The sequence below is a fragment of the Oncorhynchus masou genome, chromosome 30 (assembly GCF_036934945.1).
Source record: "Oncorhynchus masou masou isolate Uvic2021 chromosome 30, UVic_Omas_1.1, whole genome shotgun sequence".
Classification (NCBI taxonomy): domain Eukaryota; kingdom Metazoa; phylum Chordata; class Actinopteri; order Salmoniformes; family Salmonidae; genus Oncorhynchus; species Oncorhynchus masou.
The window spans coordinates 32,518,358-32,544,999 of NC_088241.1; the positions used below are offsets into that span (position 1 = coordinate 32,518,358).

The 26,642-nt window shown below is 42.0% G+C and overlaps 1 protein-coding gene across 4 annotated transcripts in view; it reads left to right on the plus strand.

Moving 5' to 3' along the window:
• The window catches only part of LOC135522538 (dnaJ homolog subfamily C member 13-like), a 72,983-nt gene that overhangs the window by 12,374 nt on the left and 33,967 nt on the right, over nucleotides 1-26,642 (plus strand). For 3 of the 4 annotated variants that reach the window (XM_064948897.1, XM_064948894.1, XM_064948895.1), the window contains exons 3-22: nucleotides 10,391-10,466; nucleotides 10,656-10,805; nucleotides 11,854-11,895; nucleotides 12,931-13,131; nucleotides 13,376-13,582; nucleotides 13,754-13,849; nucleotides 14,061-14,152; nucleotides 14,369-14,535; nucleotides 17,560-17,639; nucleotides 17,725-17,894; nucleotides 18,138-18,170; nucleotides 18,756-18,855; nucleotides 19,020-19,127; nucleotides 19,273-19,428; nucleotides 19,699-19,755; nucleotides 19,851-19,972; nucleotides 20,128-20,203; nucleotides 20,312-20,407; nucleotides 20,534-20,674; nucleotides 23,857-23,874. In XM_064948897.1, the coding sequence (XP_064804969.1) occupies nucleotides 10,391-10,466; nucleotides 10,656-10,805; nucleotides 11,854-11,895; nucleotides 12,931-13,131; nucleotides 13,376-13,582; nucleotides 13,754-13,849; nucleotides 14,061-14,152; nucleotides 14,369-14,535; nucleotides 17,560-17,639; nucleotides 17,725-17,894; nucleotides 18,138-18,170; nucleotides 18,756-18,855; nucleotides 19,020-19,127; nucleotides 19,273-19,428; nucleotides 19,699-19,755; nucleotides 19,851-19,972; nucleotides 20,128-20,203; nucleotides 20,312-20,407; nucleotides 20,534-20,674; nucleotides 23,857-23,874 (2,188 nt within the window). The remainder of the gene's footprint in view (nucleotides 1-10,390; nucleotides 10,467-10,655; nucleotides 10,806-11,853; nucleotides 11,896-12,930; nucleotides 13,132-13,375; nucleotides 13,583-13,753; nucleotides 13,850-14,060; nucleotides 14,153-14,368; nucleotides 14,536-17,559; nucleotides 17,640-17,724; nucleotides 17,895-18,137; nucleotides 18,171-18,755; nucleotides 18,856-19,019; nucleotides 19,128-19,272; nucleotides 19,429-19,698; nucleotides 19,756-19,850; nucleotides 19,973-20,127; nucleotides 20,204-20,311; nucleotides 20,408-20,533; nucleotides 20,675-23,856; nucleotides 23,875-26,642) is intronic. The other variant, XM_064948896.1, reaches the window with a different exon arrangement.

The following is a 26,642-nucleotide window of genomic DNA, read 5'->3' on the forward strand; positions in this document are numbered from 1 at the left end:
ATTCATTTGAATTCAATCACTTTTTAACAGCATCTCTTTAGATTTGAACAAAATCTTAAATGCATCATTGTATAAGTACTCGTTTTTTTGGGGGTTTTAACATTTTTTTTTTATCCCTTTTTCTCCCCAATTTCGTGGTATCCAATTGTTTTTACTATCTTGTCTCATCGCTCCAACTCCCGTACAGGCTCGGGAGAGAAGGTTGAAAGTCATCTGTCCTCCGATACACAACCCAACCAAGCCGCACTGCTTAGCACAGCACCATCCAACCCGGAAGCCAGCTGCACCAATGTGTAACCTGGCAACCTTGGTTAGCGCGCACTGCGCCCAGCCCGCCACTGGAGTCGCTGGTGCGCGATGAGACAAGGATTTCCCTACCGGCCAAACCCTCCTTAACCTACGGACCTCCCGGTTACGACAGAGCCTGGGCGCGAAACCAGAGTCTCTGCTGGCGCTGCAATACAGCGCCCTTAACCACTGCGCCACCCGGGAGGCCTCTTGTCTTTTTTGACCGGAATACCTAACATATTCAAGAGATACCCCACCATAACATGAGACATCCATGTTTTTCTCACTTGAAAAGATAAATGTTTGAAATGTGATATAATGTAAAAGCTTACAAACAGGGTTTTCTCGGTCGCTCATGCTATTTAAATAATAAATCATTCAATTATTTTTTTTTTTACATTGTGTTAATGATGGCGGATTGATTTTCATTTTTTATTTTTTTCCCCCACGTTTTTTATATACGTCTTTTCAAAATTTGTTATGAGAAGAGAATCGTCCAGCCCATTGGGTATCTCACTACACTCCCATATGCCATGTCTTGAATTAGGGCTGGGAGATATGGCTAAAATCTCATATCTCAATAGGTCATTTCATATAACAATATATAGCACATAGCACGATGACCACATGTGAATGCCTACTTTTTTTTTTATTACATTTTGAATTATACTCAAATAAAAGGTACTTACTCATATTTGATTATTTCTCCTTTTATTTAGAATATTTGTGCACATTTTCAATTAAGCATTTAGCAAAATATAAAATAATGTATAACATCTAAAAAGGTAAATGGAGAACTCTTCAAATATAGTTGCAAACCAAATAAATGTAGGCCTAAAATATATATATATATATATATACTTAGCAAAAAAAAAATATTTTCAGCAAACTTAACATCTGTAGATATTTGTATGACCATAAGATTCAACAACTGAGACAAACTGAACAAGTTCCACAGACATGTGGCTAACAGAAATGGAATAATGTGTCCCTGAACAAAGGGGGGGTCCAAAATCGTAAGTCAGTATCTGGTGTGGCCACCAGCTGTATTATGTACTGCAGTGCATCACTTCCTCATGGACTGCATCAGATTTGCCAGTTCTTGCTGTGAGACGTTAACCCACTCTTCCACCAAGGCACCTGCAAGTTCCCGGACATTTCTGGTGGGAATAGCCTTAGCCCTCACCTTCCGATCCAACAGGTTCCAGGCGTGCTCAATGGGATTGAGATCCGGGCTCTTCGCTGGCGATGGCAGAACACTGATATTCCTGTCTTGCAGGAAATCACGCACAAAACAAGCAGTATGGCTGGTGGCATTGGCATGCTGGAGGGTCATGTCATGATGAGCCTGCAGGAAGGGTACCACATGAGGAAGGAGGATGTCTTCCCTGTAACGCACAGCGCTGAGATTGCCTGCAATGACGACAAGCTCAGTCCGATGATGCTGTGACACACCGCGCCAGACCATGACGGACCCTCCACCTCCAAATTGCTAATTTCTTCGACAATAAACACGAATCTGACCATCACCCCTAGTGAGACAAAACCTGCGACTCGTCAGTGAAGAGCACTTTTTGTCAGTCCTGTTTGGTCCAGCGACGGTGGGTGTGTGCCCATAGACGATGTTTCCGGTGATGTCTGGTGAGGACCTGCCCAATCATCAACCATGATTAGTGATTATGTTAAGATTGATTGATTTGTTTTTTATAAGATACATTTATTGCTAGCTAGCACCTTACCTTGGCTCCTTGATTCACTCGCATAACATGTAGTCAGCCTACCACGCAGTCTCCTCGTGGAGTGCAATGTAATTGGCCATGATCGGTGTCCAAAAATGACAATTACCAATTGTTATGAAAACTTGAAAATCGGCCCTAATTCCAATTAATCGGTCGACCTCTATAATCTACCATACCATGCGTCATCCATGTCTTCATCACTGGAAAAGAAACTGTCGAGTTTGATATAATTTTAAAGCTTACAAACAGGGTTGTCATGTCACGTGTTTTCCTGGAAATAATAACATGTTTAATTTTTAAACATTTAAACTACCATCAATTATCTAAACTGTAAACTCCGATTAAATTGGAAAGTCTATTCTATCATCTATATTTCTATGGAGGATTGACAGTATAATTTAAAACAGATATATTCCCAGTCAAGTCAACATTCTCTGAAATGATGTGTGGACCCTGAACCATCTTTGTGGTACCATTTGAAAGTTGAAATGTTTCCATGACAGAATTAAAAAGTAATTTTGGACTGATAGTTTACATTCTAAAAAGATATCAAATTGAAATTTTGTGATATCAGAGCAACCTTGAGGGAATCTTGTGTGTTAGAAAAGGATGTTCATTTGATAGGTAAGATATACAAAACCTTGCACAGAGCATATCCAACTGACAATCTCTTAGTTCCAATAGTTTATATTTTTTTCTAAGAATTAAAAATAACTGATACTGGCACAAGATAAGGGGAAAGTTGGAGTGTAACTGATGCAATTACAGTTAACAAAAATGTACGCTTAATCTAGTATAAATTAATGTATAAAATGTATTATACAAGAGACAAAATTCACATTCTACAGCACAACGGCAGAGTCATGTCTCAAGTGTAAAACTAATGACTAAATAATTAATGCTTTCTGGGAATGCTATGAAGTCCGGAAGTTTTGGGCAGAGCTAGAAAGTTGGCAGTCAGAAGTATTACAATGTCAAATTACTTTAAATCCGTCGGTCTGCATAATTAAAGATAGGGCTGGGCGATATGACGATATATATCGTGTGACTATACACATTTTTCTATCGTTTCACATTATGCTCTATCGTTTATTTCATTGTTGTACAAATCACTCTTTACGGCAATATTTTTCATCAATTGGACGACGCTTTGCGTTCCTCCACACGTGACTTGTGGAAGGAAATTTTCAACAAACAAACATGGAGAGTGAATGTGACGGTAGCATGGACGTGGTTTGGGTTTGAAAAGTCTGACACTGACCAGAAACGTCCCCTGCAAAATATGCTGCAAGCCAGTCCCGACAACAGGCTCAAACACCACTCACCTCTTTTACCACCTACACAAGAATCATGTGAAACAGTACGGAGAGTGTCTACGGATGAGACTCAAAAAAGTACAGCTGAGTGCTCAAAAGTTTATCTAGCTTGTCCTGCGTTGCATATAATTGATGTGATGCCTGTTGAATCATAGCCTACTTCGCCAAACGGGTGGTTTAACAAGCGCATTCGCGAAAAAAGCACTGTCGTTGCACCAATGTGTACCTAACCATAAACATCAACGCCTTTCTTAGCAGGCAATATTAACCAGGTGAAATTGTGTCACTTCTCTTGCGTTCATTGCATGCCAGATCAGGGTATATGCAACAATTTGGGCCGCCTAATTTGCCAGAATGTTACGTAATTATGACATAACATTGAAGGTTGTGCAATGTAACCAGGAATATTTAGACTGATGGATGCCACCCGTTAGATAAAATACAGAACGGTTCCATATTTCACTGAAAGAATAAACGTCTTGTTTTCGAAATGATAGTTTGACAATATTAATGACCTAAGGCTCGTATTTCTGTGTGTTCGGGGCGAAGAGAAGGACGGAAGCTATACTGTTACACTGGCAATACTAAAGTGCCTATAAGAACATCCAATAGTCAGAGGTATATGAAATACAAATGGTATAGATAGAAATAGTCCTATAACTACAACTTAAAACTTGTTTACCTGGGAATATTGAAGACTCGTGTTAAAAGGAACCACTAGCTTTCATATGTTCTCATGTTCTGAGCAAGGAACTGATACATTAGCTTTCTTACATAGCTCATATTGTGCTTTTACTTCTCCAACACTTTGTTTTTGCATTATTTAAACCAAAATTGAACATGTTTGATTATTTGAGGCTGAATTGATTTTATAGATGTATTAGATTAAGTTAAACTAAGTGTTCATTCAGTATTGTTGTAATTGTCATTATTACAAATAAATAAATACATTTTTTTTTTTACATTGGCCGATTTAATCAGTATCTGCTTTTTTTTTTGGTCCTCCAATAATCGGTATTGGCATTGAAAAATCATAATCGGTCGACCTCTCGTAGATTATGCGAAATGGGTCAACTTTGAGCACCATAATCTCTTGAAGTCACTTTCTGACCACTTCTTCTTGGGCGAACATGTATGAAAAGTTTAGTTTAAATCATAAGTGATGCTTTCAAGAAGTGATAGAATTCAAATAGATTTACCCTGCTGTGTCTGTGGTTAGGGCTGTAGTATGCATCGCTAACACTGCGTCTTGTGCTTTCTCTTCATATAAACTCCCTTTTAACCGTAATATCTATTATTCACTGGTAACGTCATCCTCCATTTACACACCCCCCACACGACTGTCTTCCTCCGTCCCAGACAATACTGAGGAATTGTTGAGGGAAGAGACAAGTTGATTCAGTCAATGGAAAGGCTCTTCCACTGTGTGCTTGTGTGTACATCATGTACCAAAGCCTAGCTGTCTGTAGACAATAGATTTTCCAGCTGTAGACAAAATACCCAAGTGCCTTAGTGCTTATCACTGCCTTCCTTTGCATTAGGCCTCTGTACCTCATTAAAATGTATGCCAAACAAAAACCATTGATTTAAAAGTTTAACGAACCATACAACTCCATGCACAAAGGACTACTTTTAGCAATTTACGTTGAACATTTGACAAAAACACATTTACTGCAAGAACTGTGCAGATCCTAAATTTGGTAACAGAATTTTGGAAAAATCTCCTGCAGTTTGTGTCCAAGTGTTTCTTTAAAAAAAAACATTAAAAAAATATCTCCAAATTAAGATTCAATGATGTCTGCAGAAAGAATGGGGTGTCAGCTATGACATGACACATTGCCTTTGAAAAAAATCTATTTTTCTTACAGTAAGTAAAGTGGATTTGCACCCAGTAACAGAATTGCGGTAACATAATTTAATCATGTGTCCCTGGTCTATACTACACAGAAATGCATACTTATGAAATATGAACATCATTCTCTTCATGGTGATGTATCCTAAATATGCAATATCCTCCTTTTGTATATTTGGGTATTATTCTACACACATACTTTTTATTTTAATGAACTCTGCCCCCAAACAGGACCAAATCTGAATCAATCAACGTCTGTTTCACAAGTTTGGAACGTGGAGTTAGTGTACTCAAATCTCGTGTGCTCTACTGTGTACTGTACTCTACTGAACTATATTCTACTTTTCTTTCCTGTGTACTGTGCTGAACCCAACTGTGGTTTGACTTTTGTGATTTTCCCATTGTCGCCGATTTGGTGACGGAATTTCGAGTTTTAATCACTTACCAATTTTGTTGATGAATTGTTATCTGTAAAAACACTTGTGTGTGTATATATGTCTACCTTGTTACTTCTGAGAAATGTGAAAATATTTTAAAGATATGTGGATTTTTGGTAATGGAATTTCAAGGCATTACATTTCTCAGACTAAATATAAGTGATATTAGTTGGCAGGGATCTTTACTTCAACATTGTTTTTTGATGTATTTCTAATACCTTAAGACTTTTTCTGGTTGTTGTTTTCGAAGACCCTTTTTCTGTTTGACCAGATATCAAAGCCTCTGCTTATTACAAATTTTTAGAATGGAAAATTGTTTCAAAATATGTATTAATTTCTCAAATATTGACTCTTGGCTTTCATTTGACACCCAATTTCATATGCTCCTATGAACTTCACATGTTGGTGCTCATGGGGCTTTTTACATGGAAATCACCCCCTGCCAATTAAATGTTCCACTGCTTCCAATAACACTCGTATGAAATGTGATAGCAGTGCCTTTATGATGATGTAAAGCACTCTGAGGTCATGGAGGGAATGCCTGTATAATGGCTGTTATTGTTGTGAGTAGCAGCCTAGCCAGCCCTGCCCTCTACTTTTCATAACCTCTGACCCATGTAGGCTATGGCTATGTAGAGTTTTTCCTGACCATGTGACCTGCCCAGGAAAAAAACTTGGTGTCCTAGTTAGTTTATAACCCGGGCCCAGAGTATGTCCTGGTCAGGTCATATGGTCAGGAAAAACTCCTGGCCCTAGCAACTACAGTATGTGCTGGGCTGTGCTTAGACTAGGCTGGTTGAGTTCCTGTACAGTGCCTTGCGAAAGTATTCGGCCCCCTTGAACCTTGCGACCTTTTGCCACATTTCAGGCTTCAAACATAAAGATATAAAACTGTAGTTGTTTAAAGTTTGCCACAAGCCACCTGGAAGACACACCAAACATGTGGAAGAAGGTGCTCTGGTCAGATGAAACCAAAATTGAACTTTTTGGCAACAATGCAAAACATTATGTTTGGCGTAAAAGCAACACAGCCCATCACCCTGAACACACCATCCCCACTGGTGGTGGCAGCATCATGGTTTGGGCCTTTTTTCTTCAGCAGGGACATGGAAGATGGTTAAAATTGATGGGAAGATGGATGGAGCCAAATACAGGACCATTCTGGAAGAAAACCTGATGGAGTCTGCAAAAGACCTGAGACTGGGACGGAGATTTGTCTTCCAACAAGACAATGATCCAAAACATAAAGCAAAATCTACAATGGAATGGTTCAAAAATAAACACATCCAGGTGTTAAAATGGCCAAGTCAAAGTCCAGACCTGAATCCAATCGAGAATCTGTGGAAAGAACTGAAAACTGCTGTTCACAAATGCTCTCCATCCAACCTCACTGAGCCCGAGCTGTTTTGCAAGGAGGAATGGGGAAAAATTTCAGTCTCTCGATGTGCAAAACTGATAAAGACATACCCCAAGCGACTTACAGCTGTAATCGCAGCAAAAGGTGGCGCTACAAAGTATTAACTTAAGGGGGCCGAATACCAGGGCACTATCTGCCTGGAGAGTACAGGTCAGAGGATGAATAATTAACAAGTCGTGTGACTAGGCCTGGCCCAGCCACTGAGCAGCAAGGACAAAGGCTCCATGTAGAGGGGTGCCCTCATAGCAGAGCGGGTGCCCTCATAGCAGAGCAGGGGCCCTGCACTTAGAGCTGAGAGGGAGGGAGGGAGAGCGAGTGAGTGAGTTGGCTCAAGGTAGGATGAAAGGGAAACGATGTGCTTGCATAAGGATTGAAATGGAGGTAGACTCTGCTACAGGGATGCAGAGACTGTAGATTCCACCCAAACTTAGACTCTACCCCTGTATTTCTATCACTGATATCTGGACACACTTTGGCGTGGATCAAAGGTCGACCTCGAGTCCATAGGACTCTGGTCAGAAGTACTGTATATAGGGGATAGGGTGTGATTTGGGACGCATCTCAGGCCTTAGTAGTGAAGTGAAGGGAAGTCAGTTAAGTTTTAGCCCTCGTGTCTCTCTCTTTGTGTGAGTGGCGACGTGCCAAGCTAGCCTAGTCTCCCCCTCGGTCTTATGTGGAGGAAAGCGATCAAGGGTGCAGCCTTGAGGAAAGTCTTCATCCACTCTGAGGTAGCTAGGGCAGGGTGCACTGGGCTGTTAGATCAGCAGACCCCCCCCCCCCACCCCCCCTCCCCGACACGCTTTCACACACTTATAAACACACAGTCATCGCTTTACAGTGACTGCCCTTTTTGACTCCCTTTGAATGTGGCAGGCGCTCACATTTCTCAGATCTCAAGCACGCTTCCCTGGGATTTTATATTAACTCAACTGTGGTCTCCCTCAGTGTCAGCAAGCTACTCGCTAGCTAAACCCTACTTATTATTCAGTTCCAGTGACAAAACGGTAGCAGTTGTTTAGAGCTCCGCTCCATTTTGGTACAGTATTTATCGTCTGCCTCACAAATGGCACCTATTCCTTTTATAGGGGCTCTGGTCAAAATTAATACACTAGGGAATAGGGTGACATTTGAGATGCACATACAAGTTCCCTGGTCCATTCATCTCACTCTGTCCAGTGTCGAACTCCTCCGACATAATAGTTATTTCTACTATGGTTATTTCCTGCTCCAGAGGTATTTCGGGAGCATTGACTGTTTTTTGTTTTTTTTGCATCAATTTGTCAATGTTAATGGATTTCGCCAGCCGAGCCAGTGCTTGGTCTAACCTCTGTCACTTCAGATATGCCACCACTTAGGATTCAGCAGCAAAGCCATTCAGGTCCACCACCATTACTGCAGTACTCCAGTCAATTTCTTTACTGAATGTTGAGCTACCCTAAGTTGCAAATGGAACCCTATTGCCTATATAGTGCAATACTTTTGACTAAGTCACATACTGTAGGGCTCTGGTCAAAAGTAGGGCACTATGTAGGGAATAGATTGCCCCTACAGGAGAAATCTCACTGAATGATGGTCTGCCTTTATCTGACATTCATTCAGAGTTCGTTTGACGCAGTTTGTTTTCAGGGAACACCTGCTGGTAGGCGTCGGACTGCCAACATTTTCTGCTGTTTCTACATTGGTTTGCACTCGGTTAGCAAATTACAGTGAGCTAACTTGTTGTTTAGGCTGTAGAATGAATATGGGGTTCAAGTTTAGGCTGTCGGCTTTAATTTCAGGGTATTTTCATCCATATCGGGTGAACAGTTTAGACAGCACTTTTTGTACATAGTCCCCCCATTTTAGGGGACCAAAAGGATTGGGACATTCACTTGTGTATTAAAGTATTTGGTCATATATTCATAGCACACAATGACTCGGCAACACCAAGCTTGGAACACTACACATTTGTTGGATGCATTTGCTGTTCGTTTTGGTTGTGTTTCAGATTGTTATGTGCCCAATAGAAAGAATGATAAATAATGTATTTTTTTTAAATTTCGGAGTCACTTCTATTGTAAATAACAATAGAATATGTTTCTAAACACTTCTACATAAATTCAAAAAACACAGCATTTACTGTGTTGATGATTGGCTGAGAGAAATCGATGATGAAAAGGTTGTGGGGGCTGTTTTGTTAGACTTTAGTGCAGCTTTTGACAGTCTGTTATGGCTGTACACCCCCTGCTATATTATGGATAGAGTTACCAGTCTAACAGAACACAGAGGGTGTTCTTTAATGCACCAAGCTGTCTGTCTAAACTACTGGCACACAACTCGGACAACCATGCATATGCCACAAGAGGTCTCTTCACAGTCCCCAAGTCAAGAACAGACTATGGGAGGCGCACAGTACTACATAGAGCCATGACTATATGGAACTCTATTCCACATCATGTAACTCATGCTAGCAGTAAAATTTAGATTTAAAAAACAGATAAAATACACCTTATTGAACAGCGGGGACTGTGAAGCAACACAACCATACACATCTATACAAATACACATTAGCATACGCACTATACATTTACATTACATTTACATTTAAGTACACACATACACACATATACATGTGGTACTAGAGTAGAGGCCTGAGTGCACACACACTTAATATGTTGTGAAATCTGTTATGAGTGTATTGTAATGTTTTTCACATGTATTACTTCCTTAATTTTGCTGGACCTCAGGAAGTGTAGATGCTACCTTGGGATCCATAATAAATACAAATGTGGATGCTACCATGATTAGGGATAATCGTGAATAATGATGAGTGAGAAAGTTAGACGCACAGATATCATACCCCCCCAAAAAATACCCACCTCTGTTATTCCTGTTATTGTAATGGTGAGAAATTAGTATAGTATTTTTATTTCATTTTTCATCTCAGCCCCCGTCCCCGCAGGAGGAGTACAGAGCCAAAACATGTGTCACTGTCCCAATACTTTTGGAACTCACTGTACGTCCGGCACTGTGTTCAGAGGTGCTAAGTACTCTTGGCCGGCAAATGCTACCGACGTGTCCATGCCGTAACTCAATTGTTATTTTTTTGTTGTCATTTAACAGGCGCTCTTATCCAGAGCTACTTACAGGCGCAATTAGGGTTAAGTTCCTTGCTCAATGGCACATCAACAGATTTCACCTAGTCAGCTCAGGGATTCGAACTAGCAACCTTTCGGTTACTGGCCCAACCTCTTAACCGCTAGGATACTACCCAGTCCTCGCAATGTCCTGTAGGTCTTTGTATAACAGATGTTGTGTGGGTAGGTATCTGACTGACTGAGCTTTCCTCCTCTCTATTCCAGGTACAAACGAGTCTTCTCCGTGGGCACTCATGGCATTACCACGTACAACCCTGCCACGCTCGAAGTCACAAACCAGGTCAGTGGGCTCATTTTAAAACCCTTAATTAGGTGTCTGTCTGAGTCATGTGACATTATCCTTGTGATCGCTATATCCTTTGTCACCATTTGGATGCAAATCTATGATCTGTAATTTTTGGCTTTAGTGAATGTGACATGCCTCAGTGACATGTTTGCCTCTTTCTCTGTCTCCTCTGTGGTCCTGCAGTGGCCGTATGGGGACATCTGCGGCATCACCCCGGTGGGAAAGGGCCAGGGCACCGAGTTCAACCTTACATTCCGCAAGGGCAGCGGCAAGAAGTCTGAAACGCTCAAGTTCTCCACAGAGCACAGGACAGAGCTACTCACAGAGGCACTGGTGAGGGAAGACATGATTGGTTCTGGAAGAATATAACTTGTAAATACCTCAGGAGTTCAGATACCTTAACCCTCATCAGAACCCAAAATATAAGCTTGTTTTAGCCGATTGTTTGTAAAACCATTTAATTGTAAACCATGTGTAACTTCAGTCCATAGCCCTATCTATACATTTGAATGGTTACATTTCTTAAGTCCCACCCCTCAGCTGTTTACCCCAAAAAGTGGTGGGATTACATTTTACTTGTTTAGCAGACACTCTTATCCAGAGCGATTTTACAGGAGCAATTAGGGTTTAGTGTCTTGCTGAAGGGCACATCAACAGATTTTCCACCTAGTCGGCCCCCGGGATTTGAACCAGTGACCTTTTTGTTACTGACCCAGCACTCTTAACCACGAGGCTACCTGGGATGACTGCTTTGTCATTGTTTGAATCACAGATTGCCCCTTTAATCACCACCTCCCACCTCAACCATTATTTTTGCACGAGAATGCTTACAACACATTAGTAACAGTGGCTGACTGTAAATTGCTTTAGAAACACCATCAAATACATTAAACACAATTAAGTTATCAAGAATGCGCACACACAAGAACAGATCTAAATCGCAGGGAAGGCAACAAATAATTGCTGCAAAATTGCTCATTGTCCAAAAACAAAAATCTTAAGATTCTCTCACTCATGTCCCTTGACAGAGCTGTTTCTCACACACCATGCATAAAACAAACTGCGTTGTCATGAAATCATTGTCCTGAAAAGGTGTAAGAGACTCTGAGTTTGATATTTCCATAAGCTTTTGACCAGCATAGTGACTTGACTCATCTCTGATGTGTAATTACACTTATTCAAAGGGTGATATCTCAATCTCCTACCTATCCAGGATACATTAATAGCGCTGATCTAGGATCAGCGCCCCTGTGTCACGTAGTCTTCTTCATTATGATGTAGAAGACAAAGCAGGTCTAAATTCAGCACTGAGAAGTATTATGAATACGTGCCCAGATTACAGTGAATACATATTTAATCTGATCTCTCTTTCTCTCTGCAGAGGTTCAGAACAGACTTCTCAGAGGGAAAGATCACTGGCAGGGTAAGTCTTGACTGAGGGAATGGCGAAAGGAGGGAGGGAATGAAGACCTGAACAAACGAGTGAAAGGAGAACCAAAAGAATGAAGTGCTCCTTTACAGAATGCATGACCACACTATAGAGGAGAATAGAATATGAATGGCGATAAGAACAAATCAAAGGAGGGGGGACGGACGAGTAAAACAAACACGCCACACACCCCAGGGCCATGTTGAGTAGAGCAAAGAGGAGGAAGAAGGGCAGAGTGGAGCAACCTCTGGTTGTTGTTCTTCCTGAGTTGACGATAATAATAGGATGTCTCCGCACTGAGCTGGTCTAGCAGACTCAGTCAGGAACCCTGAGGATTTTATTTAGTGTCTCACACTGCGTCCAATATGGTACCCTATTCCCAATGTAGTGCCATTTGCACTGGTTTAAAAGTAGTACACTATATAGAGAATAGGGTGCCACGTAGCCTCTGTCTGTGTTCCCCTCCATCAGCACAATCCCATTTCCCTGGGAGAGAGAGGTTGGAATAGAGCAGCCACTCACCTGCTCCCCTAAAGGGCGACTTTCATCTACAGCACAGATCAATACAACTTCCTGGTGATCTCTTCAAAGACGAGCACTATGGTTACGTCTCAAATGGCACCCTATCCCCTTATAGGCCCTGGTTAAAAGTAGTGCACTACATTGGGAATAGGGTATCATTTTGGGACGCATTCTGTTTTTAAAAGGGCAGCCAGGCACAGACAAGGATTATCTTCATATTTTTGTAAACCAGGGTCTTCTATAGTGGTTCAGTTTCTATATCCATTAGTTGTGAGGGATAAAAAAAACGGACATTGTCAATTTGATTGATTGGTTTGCGTTTGAATGTCTGATAGATCTCTAGGCGTTATCATGTCTAGCTCTGGTCCGGGGTGTTACTGTATGTGTGTCTTGCTGACGCCGAGCCTTCCCCAAGCTGCACGTAACACCCTGGACCAGAGCTATATTATGCCGTGATGCCATGACCAGTTTTGTCCACTTTGTTAACGTGTGTGTGTGTCCCGTCAGCGCTACAACTGTTACAAGCACCACTGGAGCGACACACGGAAATCAGTGAGCCTGGAGGTGACCCCGGGGGGAATCGACCAGATTGACCCCCAGACCAACCGGGTTGTGTGCTCCTACGACTACCGCTCCTTGGAGTGCTTTGCAGAGCTCAACGACTACCAGGGGGGCTTCTGCATCCTCTATGGGGGCTTCAGCCGCCTGGTACGTATCTGGGGGGGGTAGGGAAGGGTGTGTGTGCCTCTTAGTCTCTAAAGGTTTAATGTGTTTATTCCCTTGAGAAATTCCACTGTCCAGGACTGACTCGCGCACGTACTGTTTTAATTGCACTCGCTCACACTCTCCGTCACCCCCCTCTCTCTACCTTCCCATCTCTCTTTCTCTTCTCTCTCATCCCTCTCACCACCTCCCCATCCCTCTCTCTATCTGCCCCATCCAACCCCCTCAGCACCTGTTTGCGTCAGAGCATCGGGACGAGATCATCAAAAGCGCCATTGAGCACGCGGCTAACTTCATCGGCATCACTCTGCGGCTGCGTAAGGACCCGCTTACCTTCGAGGACTTTGTGACGGACCGGCTTGGGAAGTACGGCTCAGATGACTGCATCACCTCCCTGGCAGAGTTCGTGGTGCAGAAGGTCTCCCCGCGCCACTCGGTCAGGATCTAACTGCCATCACCATCGTTCCTTCCTTTTTATTTGACCTGTTTACCTTTTTTCTGAGGAGATTTTGACTTTGTTAGGACATTGAGATTAAAATGTGCTTTGTAGTCAACTGGCCCTTATCAGCTTGAGACTAACTTCTCCTGTACTGTTTGTCCCTGGCAGGAGCCCATCAAGAGGATCCTGTGCCTGACCGAGACATGTCTGGTGGAGAGAGACCCAGCCTCCTACAACATAGTCACCATCAAGCCCTTTGGAGAGGTGAGTGGCTGTTACAATTCCAACACAAACACTGGGGCTGACCCATCGAATTGGTAGAAGTCTAATTTTCCTTGTGTTATGTGGGTTTCAGAACTGTCATTTCTATTCATTCTATTTCTATGACCTGGCCTTTGCCTCAAGCTCTGTTAAATGCCATGTTTGTCTTTTTCAAGCAAATTGTAAATTACTGTGTGTGTGTGCGCGCGTGCAGGTGTTTGCTCTCATCTGTGATGCGGAGAACCCCCAGGTGTTCACCATAGAGTTCATCAGAGGCCAGATCAGGAAGTACTGCTCTACAGATAGGTACCGCACAAAACAGCTCTATCAGGGCATATTTGCCCTCCCATTTCCTTTTCTGTTGGCTAAGTTCACTAAATCTGTTTCCGTTCACACCCTGCTCATATGTACTGTACTCCCGATCCTGCATCGTTGTCTATTTATATATTTTCTGTGTGTGAGTCATATCTGCATATTCTTGTCTCTTTCTCATGACTTAATTTGATATGTGTGTGTGTTTAGGGACTCCCTAATGGCCAGCCTGCTGGACGGGGTGCGTGCGTCGGGGAATAGGGACGTGTGTGTGAAGATGGCCCCCACCCAGCGGGGCCAGCGCTGGGGCCTAATGAGCATGTCCGTGGACGAGGAAGTGGAGAGCCTGCACCTCAAATTTCTGGCAGCGCCCCCTAGTGAGTGACACCCCTATCACAGGTTTGATTTTTGACCTGGGGTGTGTTCAGTATTCACTAAATGGAGGAAAACTGACTTAAACTGGGCGGTACTACCTGAGCTTGTCCAATAGCAATCGCTCAGGTGTGCCCAAATGAATTTGACACTGAAATGAATTGTTGTATCTCTAAAGGATTGAGGGGTTAACTTTGGGTTTGGCCTGAGAATGAGAACTCTGTGGCCCTCGAATTCTGTGAAATTGATTAATACGCAGTGGGTTATGGGCTTGCCGTACTGTGCTGTGTTAAAGAAAAACTGTGCGTGTCTGCGCACCTTCATCCTAATACCACTCTTTCTCAGCTGCAACAGCTGGGGCCCCTAGCGGCGCCAGGATTCTAATATTGACTGGGCCAGAAAAATTTGTGGTTGTGTTTCAAATTGCAATACGGTTAGGCTGGAGTGCACTCGTGAGAACGAGGATCTACAAGACCACGACAGGCAGTGCATCTCAGTATCAGGAGAAGCGCATCGATTGATTATCAAACAAGTTGTCGGCTTTTGGACGGGAGTAGCACGGGCTACTATGAGAGTGAAGAGGAAAATCCACTTTTTTAAGCTACGTAACATGCTGGCAAAATGTTCTGATCAACTAATACATGAATAAGATGATCATGAGCACTCACCTCAATTTAGTTAACCTTTCCCCAGCCTAATTTTTTTTGTGTGTATGTACATGATGTATGTACTATGTAGGCACCTGAGCTGAGCCATGAGGTAGACTAGGCATCTAGCACCCCCCTATCAGATTAGGGGAGGGGCAGCAATGTGGCATATTTTTTTAAATGTAATTTTATCTCCCCCACTTGGGTTCTGAAATCACCATCACCCACTAATTCATTGTTGCAGATTAAGTGTTTGAGCTAGTTATTTATCAATATAATTTTGGATTTCACCCCCATCTCAAAATCAAATGGTTTTGACCGTTTACTTTTATTCTGGTAAAACATTTTCAACCGCGCATAGATAACAATAACCTATCAAATTATACTGAATAAAAATATAAACGCAACATGCAACAATTAACGATTTTACTGAGTTAGAGTTCAAATAATGAAATCAGTCAATTGAAATAAATTCGAGGCCCTAATCTATGCATTTCACATGACTGAAAGGCCCACCAATTTGGGATTAGGCCCACCCACTGGGGAGCCAGGCTCAGCCAATCAGGATTAGTTTTTCCCAACAAAAGGGCTTTATTACAGACAGAAATACTCATCAGTTTCATCAGCTGGTGAAGATGCTGGATGTGGAGGTCTTGGGCTGATGTGGTCACATGTGGTCTGCAGTTGTGAGGCCTGTTGGAAATACTGCCAAATTCTTTAAAACGACATTGGAAGCAGCTTATGGTAGAGAAATTAACATTAATTTCTCTGGCAACAGCTCTGGTGGACATTCCTGCCAATTGCAAGCTCCCTCAACATTTTTGACATCAGTGGCATTGTGTTGTGTGACAAAACTGCACATTTTAAAGTGACCTTTTATTGTCCCCAGCACGAGGGGTACCTGTGGAACGATCATACTGTTTAATCAGCCTATTGATATGCCACAGCTGTCAGGTGGATGGATTATCTTGGCAAAGGAGAAATGCTCACTAACAAGGATGTAAACAAATTTGTGAAGGAAAATTTGAGAGAAATAAGCTTTTTGTGTATATGGAACATTTCAAGGACTTTACATGTTGAGTTTATAATTTTGTCCAGTATTACATAGGTTGTCACTCAACTAATAAAGCTGACTATCTTATTTAATTTTTTGCCTTTGAAGCTGAAGGTACCGTGCAGATGTGTAAGATCAGGCCGCGTACCTCGCATTGGTCAGTGCGTGAAGCTGGACACAGTGCGCCGTTTGACTACAGTAGACTACTAATATTGCCTGGGGTTGGCATGGAAAATTACGTGTAGATCAATGACTGTCAACACCATTACATGCTTACTTCGACACTGAAGGTGAGGATGCATCAGTTGTCACAAAAGATCAGGTATTTTCTGAAGGTAGAAATAATATAATCTAAAAATTATATATATAATTGTGACATGGCGATTTGTCATATTTGAATCGATTTTTCTGACTGACCGCATGCTACATTTGGATCGGTTTGGGATCTGCAGACCGATGCTCTAGTATCTTAAACGTATGAATCAGGGATGGGTACTTAGCGATGAATCGTTACATCCCTACCAAATATCCAAACGGAGATTCAGTGAATACAAAATTCTGACATTGATTGAATTATCAAAATCAGCTTCCAATTTGCTCCTTTATCCCTCCTTCAATGTAACTATTCCCAGGGCATTGCTGTAAATGAGAATGTGTTCTCAGTCAATATACCTGGTAAAATAAGGGTTAATTCAATTTTAAAAATCCCCAGTGGTGCTGTCCCTATCAAAACGGTGCTGAAATGATGTAGGTAACCACATATGACTATTGCTTTAAATTTGTATAATGGTTGGATATGACTTTGGGGGTTTCAGTTTAAGCAACAATTTGATACATGCCTTTAATTACATGATCCTACTTTATTTCAATATTTTCGTCATTCAGTGGATCATAACTAAGGTGAGATTTCCTCTCTCTGCTCTTTTTGTAGGCCCAAGGGCAGTGGTTCTCAAACCTGGTCCTGGGGACCCAAAGGGGTGCACGTTTTTGCCCTAGCACTACAAACCTGATTCAAAGCCTCATGATGAGCTGATAATGTGAATCAGCAGTGTAGTGCTAGGGCAAAAACAAAAATGTGCAGCCCTTTGGGTCCCCAGGACCAGGATTGAGAACCAGTGCCCAAGGACCGTTTCCTCGTCTCCTCACTCAGCTTCAGCCCGCCTCCGCCACATTGTTCTCAACACCAGTTTAAATCAATATACTGTTTTCTAGAAATCTTCCTTTTTCGCGCTCGGGCTCATTTAATTTATGTAATGTCGGACCAGGCTTGAACTTTCAGGCTCGGATGAGAACTAGTTTGACAAAGTGTCTCTGTCTGTCATTCTCAGATGGAAGCTTTGCCGACGCAGTGTTCAGATTCAACGCTAACGTATCCTACAGCGGCGTGCTGCATGCCGTCACCCAAGACGTGAGTGTTCAAGCCTACCAAGGAGAGTGTGTTTGTAAGTGTATTAGGCCTACCTTAACACTCCTTTCCTCCGGCCGTCTCTCAGGGTCTGTTTTCAGAGAACAAGGAGAAGCTGATCAGTAACGCCATCTTGGCCCTGCTGTCCCAGGAGTGTGAGCTGCCAGGCCTCAATGCCGAGCTGGAGAGTCACTTTCACGCCATCCGACGCCTCGTAGCCTCCAAGGCAGGTTTCCAGGCCTTCACACAGCTGCCCAAGTAAGGCATCAAAACACACACAAACACACTGCTAACATTTCTTCCTGACTTCTCACTACCCCTCTCTCCCTCCTTCAAAGCTCTGACTGTCTAATTGTTCTCATCTGTCCCCACCACTGCTACATTCTCCCCATCCTTCTTCTCTTTCCACCCCCCTCTCCTACTGATAGTTATTGCTATGCAGTGTTGTGTATTATTGTTGTGGTAAGCGTGTAGGTAACAGACATACTCTGTCATTCAAAGGTCTGGTCAAGGGTCTGGATTCACAGATGGAACGTAAATATGAATCCATACATCTCAGTCTGCCCTCTGTCTGTTTTCCCTCCTTCTCTGCCTCTTATCTGTCTGACTCACTGACCGACTACGTCTGTCTGCCTCTGCCCGGTTGCTCTGTTTCTGTCTGTCTGGCCTACTGTCTGTCTCTGGCTGGCTAGCCTGCTATCTGTCTGTCTGCTCTCCTTTCATCTGTCTCAAACACTGGGAGAGCAAAAGAGAAGTGATGTCATCAGTCCATCTCTTCTTCACCTCTGTCTGCCTGTGTACAGTTTGTGTGCTTATCTCTTTCTCTTTCTTTCTCTATTTCGTTCTCTCTCTCTCTGAACTGGGTCTCTCTTTCTCTCATATATCCAGGACACTATCTCTCTCTCCTCTGGGGTCACTGAGATGTATGAGAGGATGTGTATTTCTATTCTTGGTTCCTGTGGAATTGAGAATAAACCCCCAGACCCATTGAAAAAGATATTTGTGTATCAAAGGCCCTTTTTGAATTTCCAGTGTCAATGACTGTCCCCCTTGTCTCCCTATCATGTCAATGAAATGAATGAGTGAGTCTGTCTAGTATAATCTGTGTGTGTTTTGCAGGTTCCGGGAGAAGTTGGGGGTGAAAACGGTGAAGGCTCTGAAGAGGAACAACAACGGAGTGACACACGCCGCCATAGACATGCTCTGTGCTCTTATGTGTGTAAGTGCAATTTGCATTCCCTGAGCAGGTACTGAAAGCACACACACACCATCTTACACACAATATTGGTGTGGCGACATGACCGTACACGGACTGTGAGTGCTTTTGTTAATGCACAATTTTAAATTGAGAATTTTCAATTGAATAGCAATTTTAATTTGCAGCCGATGCATGATGACTACGACCTGCGTCAGGAGCAACTGAACAAGGCGTCACTGATGTCTTCCAAGAAATTCCTGGAGAACCTTCTAGAGAAGTTTGTCAGCAACGTGGTACGTGTGTCAGTCTCAACCTCTACTAACCTTTTTTTGTTGGTCTTCCCGAAACACGGCAGTAAACCAAAGGAAGCCATCTTCGTTCTTTATTGACAGTCTTCTTTACATTCTTCTTTCTTCCACTTCTCTACCCTCCCTCTAGGAACACGGCACAGGGGCACTGGTGATCAGCTCGCTGCTAGACTTCCTGACCTTTGCCCTGTGCGCCCCCTACAGTGAGACCAGCGAGGGTCAGCAGTTTGATATGCTGCTAGAGATGGTGGCCTCCAACGGACGCAGCCTCTTCAAACTCTTCCAGGTAGCTAGGAGGTGTGAGAGAAAGGTAGTATGGAATCTAACGGATATGCTCATTTATTTGTTTGGTTTTCAGACTAAGAGAAAGGGGAAATGATGGGAGGATTGTGGATTTTATGACTTTTCCTAACAAGGAAAAACAATTAGTGAAAGAGGGTAAAAGGTGGAGGTGGGTAAAACGAAAAGACAAATTGAAAAGACGAAAGAGCGTCTACAGTGTCTTTGTATGACCTGCTTTGTATAAGGTATGTGACTTTTTTTTTGTTTTTGTTAGCACCCCTCTATGGCCATTGTGAAGGGAGCAGGACTGGTCATGAAGGCCATCATTGAGGTGAGGCTGGGGGAGCAGGACTTGATATGAAAAATAGAAGAATTTTAGTGATCGTATTGGTGATGATCAAGATTAATATTTGTTTTGTTTATAAGGAGGGGGATAAGGAGATAGCCACTAAGATGCAGGAGCTGGCTCTGAGTGAGGGGGCACTGCCCAGACACCTACACACCTCCATGTTCACCGTCAGCTCAGACCAGAGGATGCTCACCAACAGGTAAAGGACAATGGGTCGAAATCTGTTTGCTTCAGATTTATACACAAATCTCCCATAACATCCATGCATGATTTACTCAGTCCAAATTATGTATCTTTATCTCAATTTAGGATTCTGACAAACTCACTCATGGTTTTTTAACTGTTTTCCCACAGGCAGCTAAGTCGTCACCTTGTGGGCCTGTGGACTGCAGAGAACCCCATTGCCATGAACCTCCTCAAGAGAATACTGGTGAGGCTCTAGGCAGGTGTTCAGACACTTCACTTGTGTACCATCCATACTGTCAGGGGCAGGGAACTTGATATTGTGTACATTCTCTCCATCTCTCTCTCCCCTCAGCCGACGGGGCTGCTGGCATACCTGGACAGCCTTGATCCCGTTCCGAAGAAAGATGTGGACAGGATGCACATCAGAGACAATGTCAAGATCGCCACGGTAACCTGTTGTAGAGACACTAGCCCAAATTCCCCTGTACCCACTCTATTGTGGTACCTTTTTAGAAATGAATGTGTGCTTGTATGTTAGCAGTACTGTATATTTTTCTCTGTTTGTCGAATACAGGACCAGTTTGGTCGGCAAAAGGTGCCTGACTGGCAGCGGGTGGCGGGCAAAGCAGCCAAAGAGGTAGAGAAGTTTGCCAAGGAGAAGGCTGACATTGTGCTGATGCACTGGAGGGACAAAATGGGCATTGCCCAGAAGGAGGTGAGGAGAGGAACTCGCTGCTCACTTTTCTTCCCCATTCAGGGGCTTCATTCTGGCCCAGGTACTGTAGTACCAGTTAGCATGGCTAACATCCAACAGCTTTGCCATTACCTGGCTTGGGGGAGACACTTGGGCAACCTGTGGGTTTACATTCTAACAAACCGTTTTCTATGCTGTTATGAGGCCACTGAGCAGATATTTTATTTATAAATGTTTTATTTAACGCAACCGCTGTGTCAGATTTTTTTTTTTAAATACGGAAAAAGCATAATCTGAGAGCGGCGCTCAGAGCCCAAACCAGCCAGAGAAATATCCACCATGTTGGGTAGTCAACATTAGTCAGAAATAGCATTATAAATATTCACGTACCTTTGATGATCTTCATCAGAATGCACTCCCAGGAATCACAGTTCCACAAATGCTTGTTTTGTTTTGATAATGTCCATCATTTATGTCCAAATAACTTCTTTTGTTAGGGCGTTTGGTAACAAATCCAAAAGCGCGTTCTCGTCCATTTGGACGAAAAGTTCAAAAAGTTATATTACAGGTCTTAGAAACTTGTCAAACTAAGTATAGAATAAATCTTTAGGATGTTTTTATCATAAATGTTCAATAATGTTCCAACCGGAGCCTCAGATTTCCCATTCCTGTTTGGATTTTTGACTGCCATATGAGTCCTGTTATACTCACAGACATCATTCAAACAGTTTCAGAAACGTTGGGGTGTTTTCTATCCAATACTAATAATAATATGCATATATTAGCATCGGACTGAGTAGGAGGCAGTTCACTCTGGGCACGCTATTCATCCAAAAGTGAAAATGCTGCCCCCTATCCCAAAGAAGTTTTAAGGATCCACACCTTTTTTTCAATTTTCACCTAAAATAACATACCTAAATCTGCCTGTAGCTCAGGCCCTGAAGCAAGGATATGTATATTCCTGATACCATTTGAAAGAAAACACTTTGAAGTTTGTGGAAATGTGAAATCAATGTAGGAGAATAACACATTAGATATGGTAAAAAAGATAATACAAAGAAAAAAACAACCATTTTTGTTCTCTTTGTACTGTCATCTTTGAAATGCAAGAGAAAGACAATAATGTATTATTCCACCCCAGGCACAATTTAGATTTTGGCCAATAGATGGCAGCAGTGTACGTGCAAAGTTTAAGACTGCCCAAAAAGAATTTAAGCTTTCCGCCAAAATCAGATATGTCTGTGTCCTGGGAAATGTTCTTGTTACTTACAACCTCATGTTAATCGCATTCGCCTACGTTAGCTCAACTGTCCAGCGGGGGACCCACCGATCCTGTAGAGGTTTTAAAAAGATTTCTGTGGATCCCTCTGACACACATAGACAAGCAGAGACACCACACATGAAGTAAGCAGTGCATATGCTAGCCATGGGCTCCCGAGTAGTGCAGCGGTCTAAGGCACTGCATCTCAGGGCTAGAGGCTTCACTACAGACCCTGGTTCGATTCCAGGCTGCATCACATCTGGCCGTGATTGGGAGTCCCATAAGGAGGAGCACAATTGCCCCAGCGTCGTCAAGAGTAACAAATAAGAATTTGTTCTTTACTTCTTTGGGGCAGAGGGCAATATTTTCACATCCGGATGAAAAGCGTGTCCAAAGTAAACGGCCTGCTACTCTGGCTCAGAAGCCAGTATATGCATATTATTAGAAGATTTGGATAGAAAACACTCTGAAGTTTCTAAAACTGTTTGAATGATTCGGAGTATGACAGAACTTATTTGGCAGGCGAAAGCCCGAGGACAAACCATCCATGATTTTTTTATTTTGAGGTGACTCTCTCTTCAATGAGCTTTCATTGGGAATCTAGAATTTTAAGGCAGGGGCTTGCAGTTCCCATCGCTTCCACTGGATGTCAACAGTCTTTAGAAATTGGTTGAGGTTTTTAATTTGTGTAATGAAGAAGTGGCCATCCAGAACGAAGGTAATTTGAAGTGTACTGTTAGATAGAGGTGCGTGACCAGAAATGCTCCCTACGCTTTATCATCCTGTATTGAACGCTGTTTATCCCGTCTTCAATTTTATCGATTATTTACATAAAAAAATACCTAAAGTTGTATTACAAAAGCAGTTTTAAATGTTTAGACAATGCTTACAGGTAACTTTTGAGATGTTATGTTTTTATTTCTGCGTTTGCAGGGTTGAAATATGCTTTTCTCTTTGTTTACTGGGGTGCTATCCTCAGATAATAGCATCATTTGCTTTCGCCGTAAAGCATTTTTGAAATCTGACACGTTGGCTGGATTCACAGCTTGGTATATTGAATGTGTGATTTCATCAAAGTTGAATTTATATAGTAATTTATTTGAATTTGGCGCACTGCATTTTCACTGGATGTTGGCCAGGTGGGACGCTACCGTCCCACATATCCCAGAGAGGTTAAGAGGTTTTAAAGTATAATGAATTCTACTTTGGGCAACTAAGTGTATGAATGATGCCCCTGAGTGAATAACACCGTGAGTTATGGTGACAGAATGTATTGCAAGCATTTACAGTAACATAGTGTAACAAATTACAAGTCTTGTTAGGACTAATTTGTGCCGTAGAGTAGACCATCTGACCGGGTCAGTCATTAACAGAAGACACTCTGTCCTCCTGTACGGGCCACAGCTGCTTCTGCTCTGGCTTCCCTTCAAATCTTTAATCAAGTTATATCAACTGGTCCACGACGCTGCCACAAACCAAAGTTCACCTACCCTTAATAATTTGGCATTTTCCTGGGATTTTCTCTCATCACACTAGTTTTTCTTAGTCTGCTAAGATAAAAAGGAATTTATTAGTGCAGATTCTGAATGAGACAATTTTTAAAGGCTTAATCTGGGTATAGGTGATCCCAGCTCAAATCAATAATTGAATGGACTTTTATTTGCCAACCAATCACCACAAAACACTCAAATAACTACCACAACTGTTATGATTTGCATTTAAATCTTACTAATTTGATAAATGTGGTTGAATCTGGACTGGAGACTGTCTTTGTCTGTTTTTGTCGATAAAGATTTGGATTATGATGCAGATGACCTTGTGACCTAACGTCATTGAGAAGCATTTCTGTTTGATCCAACTGAGGACCAATAATCTCTCTCTGTCTCTTGCCCCATGCTCCCTCTCTTGCCTGTTGTGGTTCTCGGCTGTCAATCAAATGCAGCAGGACAGAAATAACCTGGTAAGTAGAACTGACCCCCTCATCCTCCCTCTTGACCCCTCCCCCTCTTACCTGTCAATCATTTAGAGCTCATGCAACACATTATGTTGTGTGATCCCATCTCTGTATTTCGATTTTTGTCACTGTTTATGCCGAAGGTTGTGTTTTTGTTGGTGTTTGTTATCATGACAGTATTTTTCACCTGGTGGTCAGTGACATTAAATGTTGTCCGTCCATTTGAATTTATCAATACGGTAAAACATTTTTGTGATTTAAAAAAAAAAAGTATTTAACCAGGTTAAAACCCATTGAGGTTAACCTATTTTGCAAGGGTGACCTGGCAAGAAGGCAAAACAGGGAAATAGCAGCGTGTCCATAAAACGTTACAGAAAAATACAGAATACACACAAAAGACAGTCACAAGTTAAAGATACAATTGAAGATTAGAAACAACTGCAGTTATCACAAACAGTGTTGTCGATCAGAGTCTTAAAAACAGGCAAGGACACTAACTGCCCTAACTTTAAAATCTTCTGAAGCATGTTCCAGGATGAATGGGCATTATGGGAGAAAGATTGTTTTCCCATCTCAGTTCTAGCCTTAGGGAACAGACAAAGACAGGAGTGACTGTGAACGAAGACTATATTGAGTGACTGATCTGGTCAGTAAATGTATTGCGATTTGATACTGTGATTTTATTGAGATTAGATGTTCAAACATATTACTCACCATATGTCTGCTGCAGAGGGACAAGAGAGAGCCATGCGAGAACTAGTTTTAATCAGTCCCCATTTAATCCCTATTTAATCAGTCCCTATTTAAAGAAAAAAAGATGGGGAACAAGCTATGAAGGAAAAGCACTGGAGTTTTGGGGCAGGTATAGCCAACAGCCAATATTGTCAGTATGACTTGACTCCAAAAATAATATTGTCTACTGTCAAACAAGCTTTGCAGTAATGATCAATTAGCAGATATTGCCACTATTGAATTTGTCACAGGTGAATTACTATCAGAAACTAAATTAAGCAACTGAAGATTCTCCCTTTTCTATAACAAATTGTACACCTCTGTTTGTAAATCCAGTCAGATTAAGTCTTCTTTTTAAAGATATAAAAACTCCTTTTATTTCAACAGAGGAAGCCAGCTTGAGAGCCTACAAGTCTCTCTATATGAACTCAAAGGGGCATTGGATAACATGAATAAAGGCAAATCACCTGGTTGTGACTGTATTCCGCCTGAGGTCAATTTCAAATGTTGGAACCAATTAGGTCCACTGTTACTTGAAATGATAAACACAGCCGTTCACAAAGGTTTATTTGGAAGGGGTAAATGCAGCACTAATTTAGCTTTTATTTAAATAAAAAAAGGGTTCATGACACCACCCAGTGCGCTCACTATCGCTCTCTATCTGTGATAAACACAGATATGAAACTATTTTCTAAAATTCTGTCGTCCTGTCCCCAAAGCGTATTTGTTAAAAAAAGACAGCCTCCATTACATGCTTCATCAGAAACCAATGCTCCATGGGCAGTTCTATCGACGTAGAAAAATTATTTGATAGACTAGAATGGTCATATCTTTGATCGGTATTGGATAATATGGAATTTGGCTCCAATTTCATTAATATGATTTTAAATTCTATATGCCAATCCCTCAGACATAGTAATATTAGGCAGTGCCTGCTCTGTTCCATTCAGAATAACTCGAAGTTGCAGGCAAGGTGATCCCATCTCACCTCTGCTATTTTTGTCTATGGAGCCCCTGAGCCTGGCAATTCGACAAATCGAAAGAAATTGCACCAATATCTCTCCATTCTGCGGATCACGACATCTCATTTATACACTAAGTATACAAAATATTAAGGACACCTGCTCTTTCCCTGCATGGACTGACCAGGTGAAAGCTATGATCCCTTATTGATGTCACTTGTTAAATCCACTTCAGTCGGTGTAGATGAAGGGGAGGAGACAGGTTAAAGAAGGATTTTTAAGCTTTGACAAGTAAGACGTGGATTGTGTATGTGTGCCATTCAGAGGATGAATGGGCAAGACAAAATATTTAAGTGCCTTTGAACAAGGTATGGTAGTAGGTTCCAGGTGTACTAGTTTGCGTCAAGAACTGCAACGCTGCTGAGTTTTTCACGCTCAACCGTTTCCCGTGTGTATTAAGAATGGTCCACCACCCAAAGGACATCCAGCCAACTTGACAACTGTGGGAAGCATTGGAATCAACATGGGTCTATTCCCTGATGAATTGAGGCTGTTCTGAGGTTAAAGGGGGGGTGGGGGGTACGCAACTCAATATTAGTAAGGTGTTCCTCAATCCCTCCCAAACGCTTTGAAGATCATAGACAAATTCAGCTCCATCTCAAGTAAATCTAACCAAATCTGCCCTCCTGCCTCAAGACATGGAATCCCAATCGTTTCCCATTTTAAATATTTGGGAATAGATATACAGTACAGGTCAAAGGATTGGACACACCTACTCATTCAAGGGTTTTTCTTTATTTGTACTATTTTCTACATTGTAGAATAATAGTGAAGACATCAGAACTATGAAATAACACACATGGAATATTGGAGTAACCAAAAAAAAGTGTTAAACAAATGAAAATATATTTGAGATTCTTCAAAGTAGCCACCCTTTGCCTTGATGACCGCTTTGCTCTTTGATGCACGCTAACTATTCAATTATATGAATTTGTGTATTGTGCATGTAGCCCCCCCCAACAAGAATGTATAAAGATTTAGTCACAAAAATCAAATAAAAATATATCCCGATATGTAACT